Source organism: Alnus glutinosa, chromosome 2 (assembly GCF_958979055.1).
Source record: "Alnus glutinosa chromosome 2, dhAlnGlut1.1, whole genome shotgun sequence".
NCBI lineage: Eukaryota > Viridiplantae > Streptophyta > Magnoliopsida > Fagales > Betulaceae > Alnus > Alnus glutinosa.
This window is the reverse complement of record NC_084887.1, coordinates 22,984,221-22,998,596: the sequence shown is the minus strand read 5'-3', so window position 1 is coordinate 22,998,596 and position 14,376 is coordinate 22,984,221. Positions and strand designations below refer to the sequence as shown.

The following is a 14,376-nucleotide window of genomic DNA, read 5'->3' as shown; positions in this document are numbered from 1 at the left end:
CGGTAATTTTGTAACGGACATAAATTTTTTACAAATTGATTTGTAAGAAAGTTTTTATAAATCAACTTTTTAAAAAAACGTGTGTTTTTTAAGTTTTGTTTGTTTCGATATAAAATATTTTCAAAAAAATTAATTTTCAAAACAATGATTTTAGCTTAAAACATTTTTTGACATTTGGCTTGTACGAAAAATTAGCCAAGGCTGGCAATGAACGATGACCTCTGTCGGCGTATAAAAACGGCCGATGACTTTCGACAACCTCTAGCGAACTCCGATGGTGGATTCCAGTGACCTCTAGCAATTTTCGGTGGCGGGCGGTGGTGGATTTCAAGACCTTCGATGGCTGGCAGTGGTGGTCCTGAAGAACTCTATTAGCTTCCGGCAGCAATTGGTGAAGTTCGGTTGTAGATTTCAGCGAACTCCAATGGCCAGTTGTGGATTCTGGCAAAGCTCGGTAACGGATTCTGGCAGTCGAAGATCCACAAGCGAGAGTGCGTGCGAGAAGGAAAAGCTCAAACGCAGAAATGGTTCATGGTTTTAAAAAAGGAAAACTATTTTACGAAAATTAAAGAAGATTTTCATGGTAAACAAAAAATATTTTCGGTTTGACTACGATTTTTGGTCGTACCAAACACCGAAAAATAGGAAACACGTTTTCAAAAAAATATTTTACGTCAAAACAAATGGAGCATTAGTATGTGAGAAACACATATTTTTTAATAGCATTAATAAGAAAGTGTGTACTTCTCACATACTTAAAAGACACATGTTACTTTGAAAAATTAGTTTGTAAAAATTTCTCACAACCCACTTTATACGAAATTTCTTTTTGGCGGAAACCAATTTTATAATTTTGCTTTCAAAAAGTTTCATTGGAGAGAGACCAAAGAAGAGAAATGATATAAATCTATCCCCTACCCATTTCATTTTCAAATTTATCATTGGATTTATGGGACCTACATTAAATCCAACAAATTCAATAATAGATTTAAAATTTGATTGTATGGAGATGAATAAAATCTAGTTAAAGAATGAATGTCTAACATATCCTGACCAAAAACTCTCCAATCTTGTGGAACATTAATTCTTCGGAATCTTAGATGATGTTTACGAACCTTTCTCAACTCAACCCTCTTCTTTTCTTTTTTAGAAATCACGCTCCTTAGTTTCTTTTCAACCCAATTAAAAAATTTAACTTTTATTTTTATTTTTCCAATTTTTTTTACAATTTTTTTCTTTTTTAAAATATATTTATTTAAAATACATTCAATTTAATTCATTTTTTCAAACATAATTTTTATACTTTTTTTCGGATATTCGTAATTTTGAATAAAGTTAAAATATATAATAATAATAATAATAATAATAATAATAATAATAATAATAAAAATAATAAAAATAAAAAAAATAAAATTGGCACACTTAATTTTGTTGGATTTGATTCTTTCTAGGATTATGTCTGAGAGCTAGCGTAGCACATGTAGGATTCTCATCCACTTTCCCACCGTCTCTGATGGAATATCTTCCACATTGCCTAATCTTGATTCGTTGATACCGCTAAGAGCATCCACATCGGTTGATCTAAATTTCAATCTAATTTACATAATTAAAATCTACTTTTTGTTAGTTTAGATAACCACCTTTAAAATTACTTTCCATCCGATTATTTAAATTTCTATCTATTTTATCAAAATAATATTTTTTTTTTATTATTATTTTTTTTTTTGTTAAAACCTCGTACCTACCCCTTACAGGTATTTCATCAAACAAACAATCTGCACTTTCTCACCATTTCAAGCTTTAAAACCCGAAAACATCAAACAATAGACACCGTAATTCACCGCACCATAATCAACCAACCGGTGAATCAAAATCAAAATCAAAATCAACCCACCGGAAAATCAAAATCAAAATCAACCCACGGTGAATCATCTTCGTCGACGGCCCATGGTTTCCACCGACCCCACAGCCACTCTAAGCTCTGACCACCGTCTCATTGATGGCATCTCCATCAACTTCAACGCCCAGTTCCTCGACGACGACAACGAAACCCTCGTCTTCGTCTCGGAACGTACTGAGTCTTCTACCTAATCCGACCTGGACTCCCCAGCCCAAAACTGCTTCCTTCTATCCCCGCCAGCCTCTTACACGACCGCCCCGTGACCGATTCAGGGCGCCGATCTCTCCGCTCCAATCTCTCAAAATCCCCATTTTCACGCTACCCTTCGTTTGACCGATCCGGAAGAAGATGCTTCAACCGTTCAATGAAAATGATGGAAAGGTAGAGGCTGGCGTCTGGCGTCGGTAGGGAAATGAAAAGGAATAAAAAGAAGGAGAAAGAAGAGAATGAGAGAGAAAAGTGCAGACTTTTAATAATAGAATATTCATACATGTGTGAACAATTGCACTGTTCACAAATGTCCGTTAAATGTATTTTGGATATGGAGTAGAGAATAAGATGGAGGAGGGTTTTTTCAGTTATGTTATCTATTATAGATATAGAGTGGGTTATACATAACCCATTATGAATACTCTAACTAATTTTAAAAAAATATCAGAAATGCATACGAGTTGAAAATGAAATTCAACCAATCAAATTGACTTTTACTTGTTTAAACGGTGCAAATTGCATTGACATTAAACAAAATGAGCAAAGTCTCAATCTTCCTTGTGGCTTGAGCAGTTGAAGCTAGCACGTGGTAATCAATCTCAAAGTCTAGTTTCATCAGGATTAAGAAAATAAATTATGCTTTAATTACTTGTTATTAGTCAATTTTATTTATTCAGGAAAAGATAGGGTGGGTTGGAAATCCCAATAATAAAAAAATAAAAAAATAAAAATTAGGCCTTTGGCCTACAGTAAGCCTAACCATGGCCCTTCTGCTGCCTTGATATTCCACTTATCTCACCCGAGCTTTAGGGTCAATAATTGTAGTCTAATTTCTCCTTGAAAATAAAGAGCTATGGAAATAAAAAGGGTTAATTACGCCTAACTCTTACCTTTCATATATTTATACATGGTTTCTACAAATTGTCAACTATCACGCTCAACCCTCTTCAACTACCAATTATTGACACAAAAAAAAAAAGAAAAAAGAAAAAAGAAGCCGTTTTGCTAGCCTAACTCGTTAAAATAGAGAAAATCTCAATCGCGTTCAGGCGCTTATTTGCCGGTGCATAAGGTCGTCTGCAAACAAGGTGTCGGGAAAAACAAAAGACTGATGCATAAGTACATCACCGAGAAATATTAACAATATTTATCGGCTCATATTTTTTTAATTTACTAGCACTTGTAAAATGGTGGTAAATATACTTTGTTGACGTTTAATTCAGCCGCCGGTGAATACTTAAAAAACGACTGTAAAATAGTGGTGTTCATTTTGTTAGTTTATTGGCTATATTCTGTTGACAAATATCACTACCATATCAGGGTACTACTGAAACAGGAACACTGTAATTCAGAGAATTTTTTAGAGTTATTCAGAATATTTTCTCCAACATAAAAATGGCATAATTTGACAAGTTTTGTGTCACAAATCACCAAGAAGGCAATTTTCAAAAGTCAATGAAGATTCTGACACACTTACAGCTCAACAAGGTTGTTTTCATTGTGACCGTTCGGACCGCCTGATAAAGCGTCTGGATGCCCATTAGTGTTCGAAAAAGTATCCGAACACCTCAGCAGACACCAACCACAGGGAACATTTGTTCACACAGATGCCCAGACAGCCTAGCGGACACCTAGATCCAAGAGCTCACGTTCAATGCAGTGTTCGAATAGCAAACCAAGGGCTGCGAACGGTGAAGACAACATGTAACCGTCCGGACGCTAGGGTTATGCCGTCTAGACGCGCCTTCTGAAGATTTATGAAGAAATGCTTATTTGGAAGCCGGTTGATGTTTGACGTTTGGACGCCCACTTACCCAATCCGAACGCCGCCTAGGGAAATATGTGTTAGTGTTGATTTAGGATTTCAGAAGCCTATATAATGAGGCCTCTAGGCAGTGTTTTTGTAAGGGGTATCATAAAAACTCTAGTGTGCTAAGAAATGTTGTTTACGCAGAGATTGTAAAATCAGCTAGCTCTCTTAGAGTTTTTCTTTGTGTGTGATTTGATTAACTGAAATCTAACTTAGGGCAAAGCCCTAAGTTAAAGGAGTCCATTGAAGAACCTTTCAGATAGGTAGTCTGGTTGGAAGACATTCACATATAGGTATGTGTTAGAATTTAAGGTACAACTACTGTATGAGAGGTATGTAAGTACGACTGCTTTGTAGCTAGTTATTTCTTCTATTAGTAGATTTCTTTGGTTTGGCCATCCTGGAGTGGTTTTTCTCTTTGTTATAAAGAGTTTCCACTTCGTTACCAAAATATCTGTCTTCTTTACATTTCGTATTTATATTTTAGTATATTATTGATCACACACACGTATGAGTTACTTTATATTTTTCACATTTATTAGCATTCACAAAACTCTGACAAATTTGAAATTTATCAATGTTTTTAAACACCTAAAAATCCTAAATATGACAACATTTTAGAAACTTTGGCATCGTCTAAAGATATCGACATTGTATAAACTCTATAGGCTTCTAAATATATCAATTATAAACGCTGACAACGTCTAAATTTGTCTGTGTTTATGAACGCCGTTAATTCCTTAATTTTTGGCATTTACAACCCACCAATAAATGGTAAATATATTGGCTAATTATACATTTTTCAGCATCCAGTAGACGCTAGAAAATTCTAAATTGTAAATATATCAACTTTAAAATAGCGATCGAAGTTTATTCGATAAAGATCGATATTATATTTTTTTTTTTTTAAAAAAAAAAGTTACATCCAAAATCCATAATCATTGATTCAGTAAAACACTGCTAAACAGGAAAATAAAACGGCTTTGACTACCTCTATACTGTCAAAATAATCTACAAAATGGGGATTAGTCCTGACTCCTCCCAATCTCTTATTTTCTTCAGATTATTTAATGTGAAAGTTGAAACATCCAAAAACACAAATATGTTACGAGATTTATGAGAATCATGCCTCACATGCAATTTAGAAGCTGATGAGCTACCAAACAAATCCCACCAACTCTGTACTTTATCAAGAATTTTTACACATGCTGTCTACCAATTAATCAAAACTCGCAATGCTATAAAATTATTAAAAAATAAAAAGAGACAACTTTTTCTAAAACACCATGATCAGTACTTGCTAAAAGGAAAAGGCAAATGCTCAAATTACAAGTATATTATAAGTGCACAATATTAAGGCACACGAGGAGAACCGACATGTATGAGTCTCACTCCAATGTATTTTGATGTTATGCATGTATAGTGCACTTATAGTACATGTATCATCTCTCAAAAAAAAAAGGAAGCTTTGAATTAAAATTTAATATTTATTTACTATTAAAGGTAAAAAAAAACTTAAACGGAATCCATAGTTGCTATCAGCAACTATGGTGTTTAGATTTGTGTATATAGCTAAGGTAGAATAAAAGCGGACTAATAGTAGAAGAAAGAAAAGAGGTAGAAAATTTATGTGCTTCGGTCTATAACCTACGTTCATAGGATAAAGTCCAAAGGGCTGCATTGTACTGAACAATTTCATTGTTTACAATACATATGTCCCTATTTACAGGTAGAGTAATGATTCATTGCCACCTTTTAATACAATTTTTCACCACCTTGCCTATGTGGCAAGATGGTCCCCTACTACTTTTTAAGTTTTAAAAATAAAATAAAGTGGAGGACCATCTTGCCATATAAGCAAGATGGTGAAAAGTTGTATTAAAATGTGGCAATGAATCATTACTCTTAGAGTTAAATAAGTCGACCTATACAAATGAACCTAAATCAACTTATATTAGAAAACACAAATCGATCTAGACTAGGAAATATAAATCAATAATATTATATTAAGAATATATTCTAACATCACTCCTTAAACTTAAGGTGAAAAATTCTGGAAACTTGAGTTTGAAAATAGAAAACGAAGGTCGGTAGTGAAGACTGACAGATGCTGCCGGAGGAGACAAGAGGTTGGCGAGCAACAAGTGACAGCTGGTGGTGAAGACTGATGACTGCTGACTTGAGCCTAAAATTGAAAAATGAATTATCCACTTCTTCTTTTCTTTTTCTTTTTTATGAAAAGGGGCCGACAACGGGCGAAAAACTGAAAAGGGGCCGATTGTGGGCCATGAACAAAAAAAAAATGATGACCCACTTGTGCTGTTATTTGTAGGTGCAATGGGCCTAGAACTGACTAGGGCCAACTGCGGGCCAAGAAAAAGAAGAAAAAAAAAAAAGAAAAAAAAGATGAGCCCAATTGGGCGATTATTAATTGGTACTGTGGGCCAAAAACAAACTAAGGGCTGACTGCGGGCCAAGAAAAAAAAGAAAAGATGAGCTCCACTTGGGTTGTTGTCAAGTTGGAGCACTGAACCCGACTCGCCCAAGGCGCGCATGATATGATTAGCCTTTTTTTTTTTCCTTTTTTTTTATTTTTTATTTTTTATTTTTTTTTTTATTTTTTTAAAATTTTGAAACGCATTGGATGGGTTCGGATCTAGTGCATGTAGGTGCACTATAACTCTTGTAAGCTTGGCTGATTTGGGTTCTGATCTGGTGTGGGTGAGTGCATCAAAAAAAGAGTAGGACCTCAAGGTTGCGATCCAGTGTGGCGCATACAAGTGAACACTTAGGCTCTGATCCAGTGTAACGCAAGTGTAGGTGGATTCACAAGGTGGGATCTAGTGTTATGCTCTAACAAGGCAACGCGTGGGGAGTAGCGGCAGAATCTTGTGGTGGCGCGTGGGAGTGTGTGGTTTGTCCATTAGGCATGAACTGGCCATGAACGGATAGATCGACAACCTCTGATTATGGATATGCGGTTTTCTTTGTCAAATAGCTGACATTGACGGCCCATGGTGGGCGACGGTGTCGGGTGGAGCATCGGGTTCAGACACTGAAATTTTGGCTTGGCTTGTGACAGCATGTTGGTGCTCGGACAGCGGTGTTCTGGGCAGATCTAGGACGATCGACAACAGATTTGTTTGATGGCGTGACTATCAAGGTGGTCGGATGACCGTAGTGGCGCGTGGTTGAATATGCAAAATTTTTGAGCGGCGCATGGAAGCGCGTGACGATGACTATGGCGGTGATCTCGGCGGCGATGGAACCGTCTACTTCAAATCTATTGATTGGTGCAGCTACCAAGGTTATTGAACGATTTTGGAGGTGCGTAGGTTTAAAGGCAGAAACTCTTGGCGGCCGATGTAGGCATAACTGAATTATTTAGGCCAAAGAAAGATGGCTCTGATACCATGTTAAGATTTGTGTATAAATCTAAAGTATAATAAAAGTAGAAGCAAGAGAGAAAAGAGACAGAATTTACGTAATTCGGTCTATGACCTATGTCCACAGAGTAAAGTTCAAAGGGTTACATTGTGCTCAATAACTTGATTGCATACAATACATAGATCCCTATTTATAGTTGAATAAATTGACTTATACAAGTAAATCTAAATCGACTTATACTAAAAAACACAAATTGACCTAATCTACAAAATATAAACCAATAATATTATATTAAGAATATATTTTGAATATATTCTAACACATAGGATGAATTATCAAATCATAATACTTACAAGCAGGGGCAGTCCTACATTGGGGCTAAGGGGGGCTCTGGCCCCTCCCCCCCAAGCTCCAAAATTTTTTCCTAATTTTTTAATTTTTTTAGTTTTGCCCTCTCAATTTTTTTTTTTTTTTGATTTAGCCCCTCCATTTTTACAAGCATGGGTCCGCGACTGCTTACAAGCAAATTGCCATGGTCTAAGCTACAGGAAGCATCACCGCCCCCCTCCCCCACTTCCGTACAGTGAAAAGTTATTCTTATCAAAAGCATTAGAGCACTATAGCAACCAATCAACGATTTTCTCTAAATTAATCTCCATATGCGTCTTCTTCTTCTTTCCATTATTTCTAAAAACATCCCTTTCTTTTCTACTCTCTATCTCCTTCTTCTTCTTCTTCATTTTTTCTTTATTTCCAGAAATACTCGTTTCTTTTCTAGTCCATCTGCATCTTCTCTCTCTTTCTCTCTCAGTCTCGTATGCGTGAGGGGAAGAGGGAGAGGGTGAGTGGAAGAAAGAAAAGGACGTAAGAGGAGAGAGGAGAGAGAGTGATGAAAACTAAGTGTAGGGAATCTGATGTGCTCGTTTTTTTTTTTTTTTTTTTTTTTTTTTTTTTTATATTTATATTTAAGAAAAAAAATGAGCTATAAAGTGTCGGCAGCCAGTGATCTTACAACAAGTAAAAATAGCAATGAGTTTATCTGTGCTTATTTTCCATAGAATAGAATCTAGTTGCGGAGAAATAGGCTAATATTTGAAGGGCAATTATCTTCTCCCCTGAAGGTTTTCTCTTAGGCCTCTTCTTTGTTTGATGACTTCAAAAGGTTCAATTCAAAGGATTCTATGGGGCTGGTTTCCTGTCCGGTTCGGCCTGATCTTGGCAAGCTATGGAAACCGCCAGCTACTAGTTCTCTTAAAATCAACTGGGATGCTTCTTTAAATGTTAATTCTGATTTGGTTGGTATGGGGTGTGTGATTAGAAATGGGGAGGGAATTGTTTTGGCTGCTAAATGCTGTTTTTGTAAGGCAGTGGTGGATCTAGTGTGTGCTGAAGCCATGGCTGCCTTGGCAGCTCTGAATTTTTGTTGTGATCTAAGTGTGGACAGCTTTGAATGTGAAGGAGATTCATTGCAGATCATCAAAACCGTTTCTTCCTCGGGTCATTCTTTGGACAAAATTGGACATTTTCCGGATGCTCTCAAACTTAAGGTAGCTTCACTATCAACTTGCAAATGGAATTACTGCTTAAAGGAGGCTAATGAAGTGGCTCATCTTCTAGCTAGAAGAGCTTCTTTAAGATGTTTCTCTCATGTATGGGTTGAGTCTATGCCTTTGTTTATAGCCTCAACTTCTTTTAGAGACTTTAAGAGTCTCTAAATTGTAATGGTCTTTTATTAATGAGAAGTTTTCCCTTTGTTAAAAAAAAAAAAAAAAAAAAAAAAAAAAAAAAAAAAAAGTGAAAATTGCAAAGTGAATTGATGGGTGGTTTGAGTGGGATTTCAGGTCAAAAAAGGGTGGGGGGATTGAGATTTGATAGGCCTAACTCATCAAATGAGATGTCAGTCCATTATGAAGAAATGAATTGACAAATTTCATTGACTTTGAGTGGACAGGCCACTAACTGGTTAGCCCCATAATTAATCATACCCAACCAGCAACCACCGGGACGAAAAATTGTGAACATACATCTCATTTCCCAATACACTCTTTTCAGACTGAGGTCAAGCCTCAACTTCTAGAATGTTTCAATGTGGTGAAGGATATTTCACAAATTGACTTGTGGTTTCTTATTTTATTTTTTTTTTTAAAATACAAATATTTGTAATATTTACAATTGTACTTTTAATAATTGCGAATATCTTAATATTTTATATTTAATATATAAAATTACTATTATATTAAAATTAAAAGGGTCACATTCTTTTTTTTTTTTTTTTTTTTTTTCGTAAGCCTCAATTTATAGTGAATCACCCTGCTCTTCCCCTCTCTACGTATGCGAAAACAAAATGGATTAAATTAGACTTCAAGGACAGCCATTCATGGATTAGGAATCTCTATAATTATTTGAGAGAATTTAGGCGGATGATTGCGAAAGACCACTTATGAGATTTACTTGACCAAATAAAAATTGGACTGCCCAACCACTTATTCGGTTAAGTGAGTCTCATAAGTGATCGCTCACAATTATCTGCCTGAATTTTCTTAAATTCGAACAAATAATTATAAAACATCCTGATTCGCCATTCATCCAATATTTGCTTCCGCTGTGTCCATTCTATTCATCCAAAAAAATAATAATAATTCAAGAAACCTTACATATTTTATTCTATGAATGATATTTTCCTGGAAAAAATTTCATGTTCTGTTTGAAGAAATCAGTACTAATTACTATATATAGCCTCCATGCTCAATTTAAAATTGAAAAAAATAAAAATAAAAATTACTATCCACACAAACATTATTTCGACCGGTAACTGTAATCCCTGCGCCTCCCTTGATCAAGACAACTCCACCACCCGTAGGCAGATGCAGCAAACCTGAGAGAGAGAGAGACACACACACATAGAGAGAGAGAGAGAGAGTAAAACTTTCATATATATATATATATATATATATATATATATATATATATATATATATATATATATATATATATATATATATTAATGACAAAAGAAAATAAGTTAATTACCTTGACTTCTCTTAACCATCGCTTAATGCAATGGTCATGATATTGGTGTAAGCAGGGCAAAGTGATGAGCATAACCCCCTTTTTGAAATCTCTTTTACATATCACACACCTACACATGGACATATCTCAGAAGCATATATTATTACCAAAATATCAACAAATTTGCAGAAAACAAAAGAAAAAAAAAAAAAAATTTGAAAGCTTATTAGATGATATAAATCATACTCTTTATTTTCGTCTGCAGACTTTTCTTTTCCCTTTGACGACACTGGTTTGTACTCGTGAGATGGCAACCTGGAAAGGAGCCATTCAGGCAGTCCCTTGCTTTCCCTCCCAGTATTCTCTTGCAAGCTTTGCAGTTCCTGCCACAAACCTACATCAACAAAGATAACACAAATTGTTCTACCATTCTCTCCAATCTTGGGTGGCCTGAAGATCCTTTTGGGCAGCTGCGGGCCACTTTCATTGGCTAGGCCACGCCACCCCTATTTTTTTCTTTTCAATTTTTTTTTTTTTTTTAAAAAAAAAAATATATAATTTTTTAAGTTGTATTTATTTATATTCTTAATAGATTTTTATTTTTATATTAAGATCGACACATGTTACTATCTTATTGGCACTGAATATGGCGCCTAACAGAATATGTCAAATTTTTAACGGTTGACTCCAGAGAGAAATTTGTAATTTAAGCCACTCACAGAGATTTCTGAATTAATCTTGATACCAGATGAGTGATTTATAATTTAGGTTAACTGTAGTGACCAATAGTGTAATTTTCCCTTTTTTAAAAGCTATAATTTTGTTTCCTTGTTTTGCTCCAAAACACGTGTTGGAGAGGCTATACACGTTTAAAATTTGAATAATGATTCACTGCCACCTAAAGATACAACTTTTCATTACCTTGCCTATGTGGCAAAGTGGTCCCCCACTACTTTTTGAATTTTTTTTTATTTTTTAAAAATAAATTAAGGTAAGGGACCACCTTACCACATATGCAAGATGATGAAAAATTGTATATTTAAGTGGTAGTGAATCATTACTCTTAAAATTTACCCAAAAAAACAAAAAAAAAAAAAAGAAATAATGAAAGAAAGACATAATATAAGAATACTAGTACAAAGCTGGAATCATCTTGGGCTTGAAATGTTAACAACTTAACATTGAAGGGCCATGCTATAAGAAATAGTATTTTTATAGGGATTGTAAAAAAATTTGGGGTTGCCAAAGAGTTAAAGACCCCCCAATAATCGACGTAGGTCCGCCCTGACTCAGACCACCTTACAAAAGACTGCGGTCTCCACCGGTGAACCTACCTCATAACTCATCTGATCCAGATTAATACTGCCTTGATTTTCAACCTGCATTAGAGCAAAGAAAACAAGTTTCATCTTTTTAGAGAAAACCAAGTATCATATATGAATCATAACATCGTGACACAAAAGTTGTAAAAATTATATATAATATACTGCAGAAGAAGTTGTTCCATGACTGAAATTCCTGTTCCCTGAAATTTATCCAGAAATAGGATTAGTTTCAATATAAGCAATGTAGACATAAGCTATATGGAATATATATATATATATATATATATATAAATGTAACAATCCTGAAAAATTAACAGGGAACTGCATAGCATACTAAGCTTCAGAAGTATAAAAAGGGTTGATCTAGGGCTAGAGAAAACTGGAATCAATTTGGCATTACAAAAGAGAGGGCAAAAAAAAACCAACTCAAATGTCATGGACACAAAATTATAAATGACTTGCAAGGGGATGATGGCCAACTAACGGTCAAGAGCTTATATACATATGATTAAGATTGTACTTAAGTTATGTGGGACTTTTAAGCAACTTCATTGTTACAATCGTAAGTGTCCCATATGGCTTAAGTACAATAAACCGGCTTGCAGGGAGATGGTGTCCTAGAGCTTATATACACATGATTAAGATTATACTTAAGTCATGTGAAACACTTAGAATCGTAATGCCCATCTATAAATATGAGAGAACTCTATAAACGGATAATTGAATATGCTTCGACAAAAATGACTCAATAGTATGAGAGAACGCTCGTTGGTTCTCCAAGCCACATATTTCCACCATCCATTTATTCATATTTCTCTAGAAGCTAGGCAATTGGCAATGACGAAGGAGGTTTCTCTAATTCCTTTATGGAGGTGCACAGATAATAGATATAGACACCCATAAAGGCCTATTACAATGCCAAGAATACTGCCTTTTGCTTGTTATGTAGTGGTGTGATATTTCTTCTTCTTCTAAAGTCAATCATCCTTTAAATGTTGTAGGTTGAAAAACAAGTTTTCACCTAATTTATATAGCAAGAAAATTTACCAAAGTCACCTGAAGTTCTACCCCCCCCCCCCCACCCCCCACCCACCCAAAATAAAAAAAATAAAAAAATAAATCAAAAATAAGAAGAGAGAAAGTGAGAGAGAGAGTGATGCGAATTTTTACCAGCTGCAGTTCCAAGGTTCATACTGTGCAACGATCTAACTAGATCTTCAATCCCAGCTAATCGTGGATGGAAACTTTGCTCAATGTGATTAAAAGTTGGATATGATTGATGAGCACCTCCCTTGAACATAATCAAACAAGTATAAGAAGAGTTTGTTTTAACTTTAAAATTCAAGAACAATTTTGTCTGATTTAAAGAGAGAGAGGTTCATATGGGTTTACGATTTCAAAATGTGCGATTATTAAAAACACAGTTAAGCGTTTAATAAAATCGTAATTTAACCTTTAAAATTGTACGTTTCTAAAAACGCATTCTCTTACATATAATTTAAAAACGCATATTTTTTCTATGGTTTTTAAATCGCAACCTTTTAAAAACGCACTCTTAAACTATATATTTTTTGAAATTTAGTTTAAAATTGCACTATTGTTCAAACTATATATTTTATGGAATTTGGTTTAAAATTGCACTATTAAAGGCAATTTTATTAAGGAAAGAACCTGAAGCATATTATTAAGTTCACCAAGATCTTCAACCAAAAGTTGATTGTACAAGTCCCTAGCCGCGGGTGGGTGTTGATCAGGAAGAACTTCACCAAAAATTCGAAAGTACCAGTCCCCGACCATTGGCGGGGCTTCATCAGTCTGACTAGAATCCGTGTTTCCCATCCCAAAAAATGCTCTGCTTTTCCCATTTCAAGAGCACTTTAATCAGCAAAAGTGGTAACATAATTCATTCATACCAGAAAAAAAAAAATATATATATATATATATATTATGAACATACCAGCTGTTGTCGAGGAATTTTCATCCCTACTCTCCTCAGAATTATATATTGACTGGCTCTTAACTACTATCTTGCAGACACTAACATGGAGGTTAATAAATTTACACATGAGAATATATTTAAGAATTTGTATTAAGAACGACCAAGAATTGGATAGAGAAGGAATTATGAGAGAATATTTTCTTATTTATTTATGCTTCCTCATAGATCAAAAAAACCAGCACCCATAGGATCAGAGCATTTGTTTCCAGGATTTTCTTTGATTCATTCATTCAAGTGTATAGCCTCATTTTGTCAAGTGCAAAAATTACTTGGTGGTATACTCGTTCAAGAGAATGTAAACAAGGATTTTGATTTTCAGGCCAAGATTTAGTAAGATTATTGCAAATTTAATAGGAATATACAATTACTTCAAATGCGACTGTCTTCAATTCAGAAAAAAATAAATAAATAAATAAAGACCCACCTGACCAACCTAATGCTTCTCTCTCTCTGTCTCTCTCTCCATAAATTCATTTTCACACCAACCAAGAAAATATGTAGAGGCCTGAAGAACTGATTGTGAATATAAATAATGTACTGCTCACTAGCAATAATTCTAAGTATCTTTTTAGAATTTAGAGAGAAAATCGAGATGGGTTTTCAAATCAAAAGTTCTAAATCGAGAAGCCCCTCGGTATGTCAATTTTTTCAATTCATTAGCCATTATTTCCAGTAATAGAGAGATATTTCACAATGTGCCTAAAAACTTTTCCTTAGATTTTCGCAAGTTCACATA

At 34.7% G+C, this 14,376-nt stretch overlaps 1 protein-coding gene and 1 long non-coding RNA gene across 2 annotated transcripts; both read right to left on the bottom strand.

Annotated features, from left to right (window-relative positions):
• Nucleotides 1-9,826: 9,826 nt before the first annotated feature.
• On the bottom strand, nt 9,827-10,757 carry LOC133860146 (uncharacterized). Its single transcript, XR_009898873.1, has 3 exons — nt 10,563-10,757; nt 10,338-10,446; nt 9,827-10,182 (listed from the first exon to the last, which is right to left on the bottom strand). It is a non-coding gene; the product is annotated as an uncharacterized LOC133860146 (long non-coding RNA).
• Nucleotides 10,758-11,464: 707 nt separating this feature from the next.
• On the bottom strand, nt 11,465-13,699 carry LOC133860095 (uncharacterized). Its single transcript, XM_062295750.1, has 5 exons — nt 13,599-13,699; nt 13,313-13,493; nt 12,812-12,932; nt 11,804-11,841; nt 11,465-11,695 (listed from the first exon to the last, which is right to left on the bottom strand). The coding sequence occupies exons 2-5, from the start codon at nt 13,478-13,480 to the stop codon at nt 11,606-11,608; spliced, it is 417 nt and encodes a 138-aa protein (XP_062151734.1). The 5' UTR covers nt 13,481-13,493; nt 13,599-13,699; the 3' UTR covers nt 11,465-11,605.
• Between the last annotated feature and the right edge of the window lie 677 nt (nt 13,700-14,376).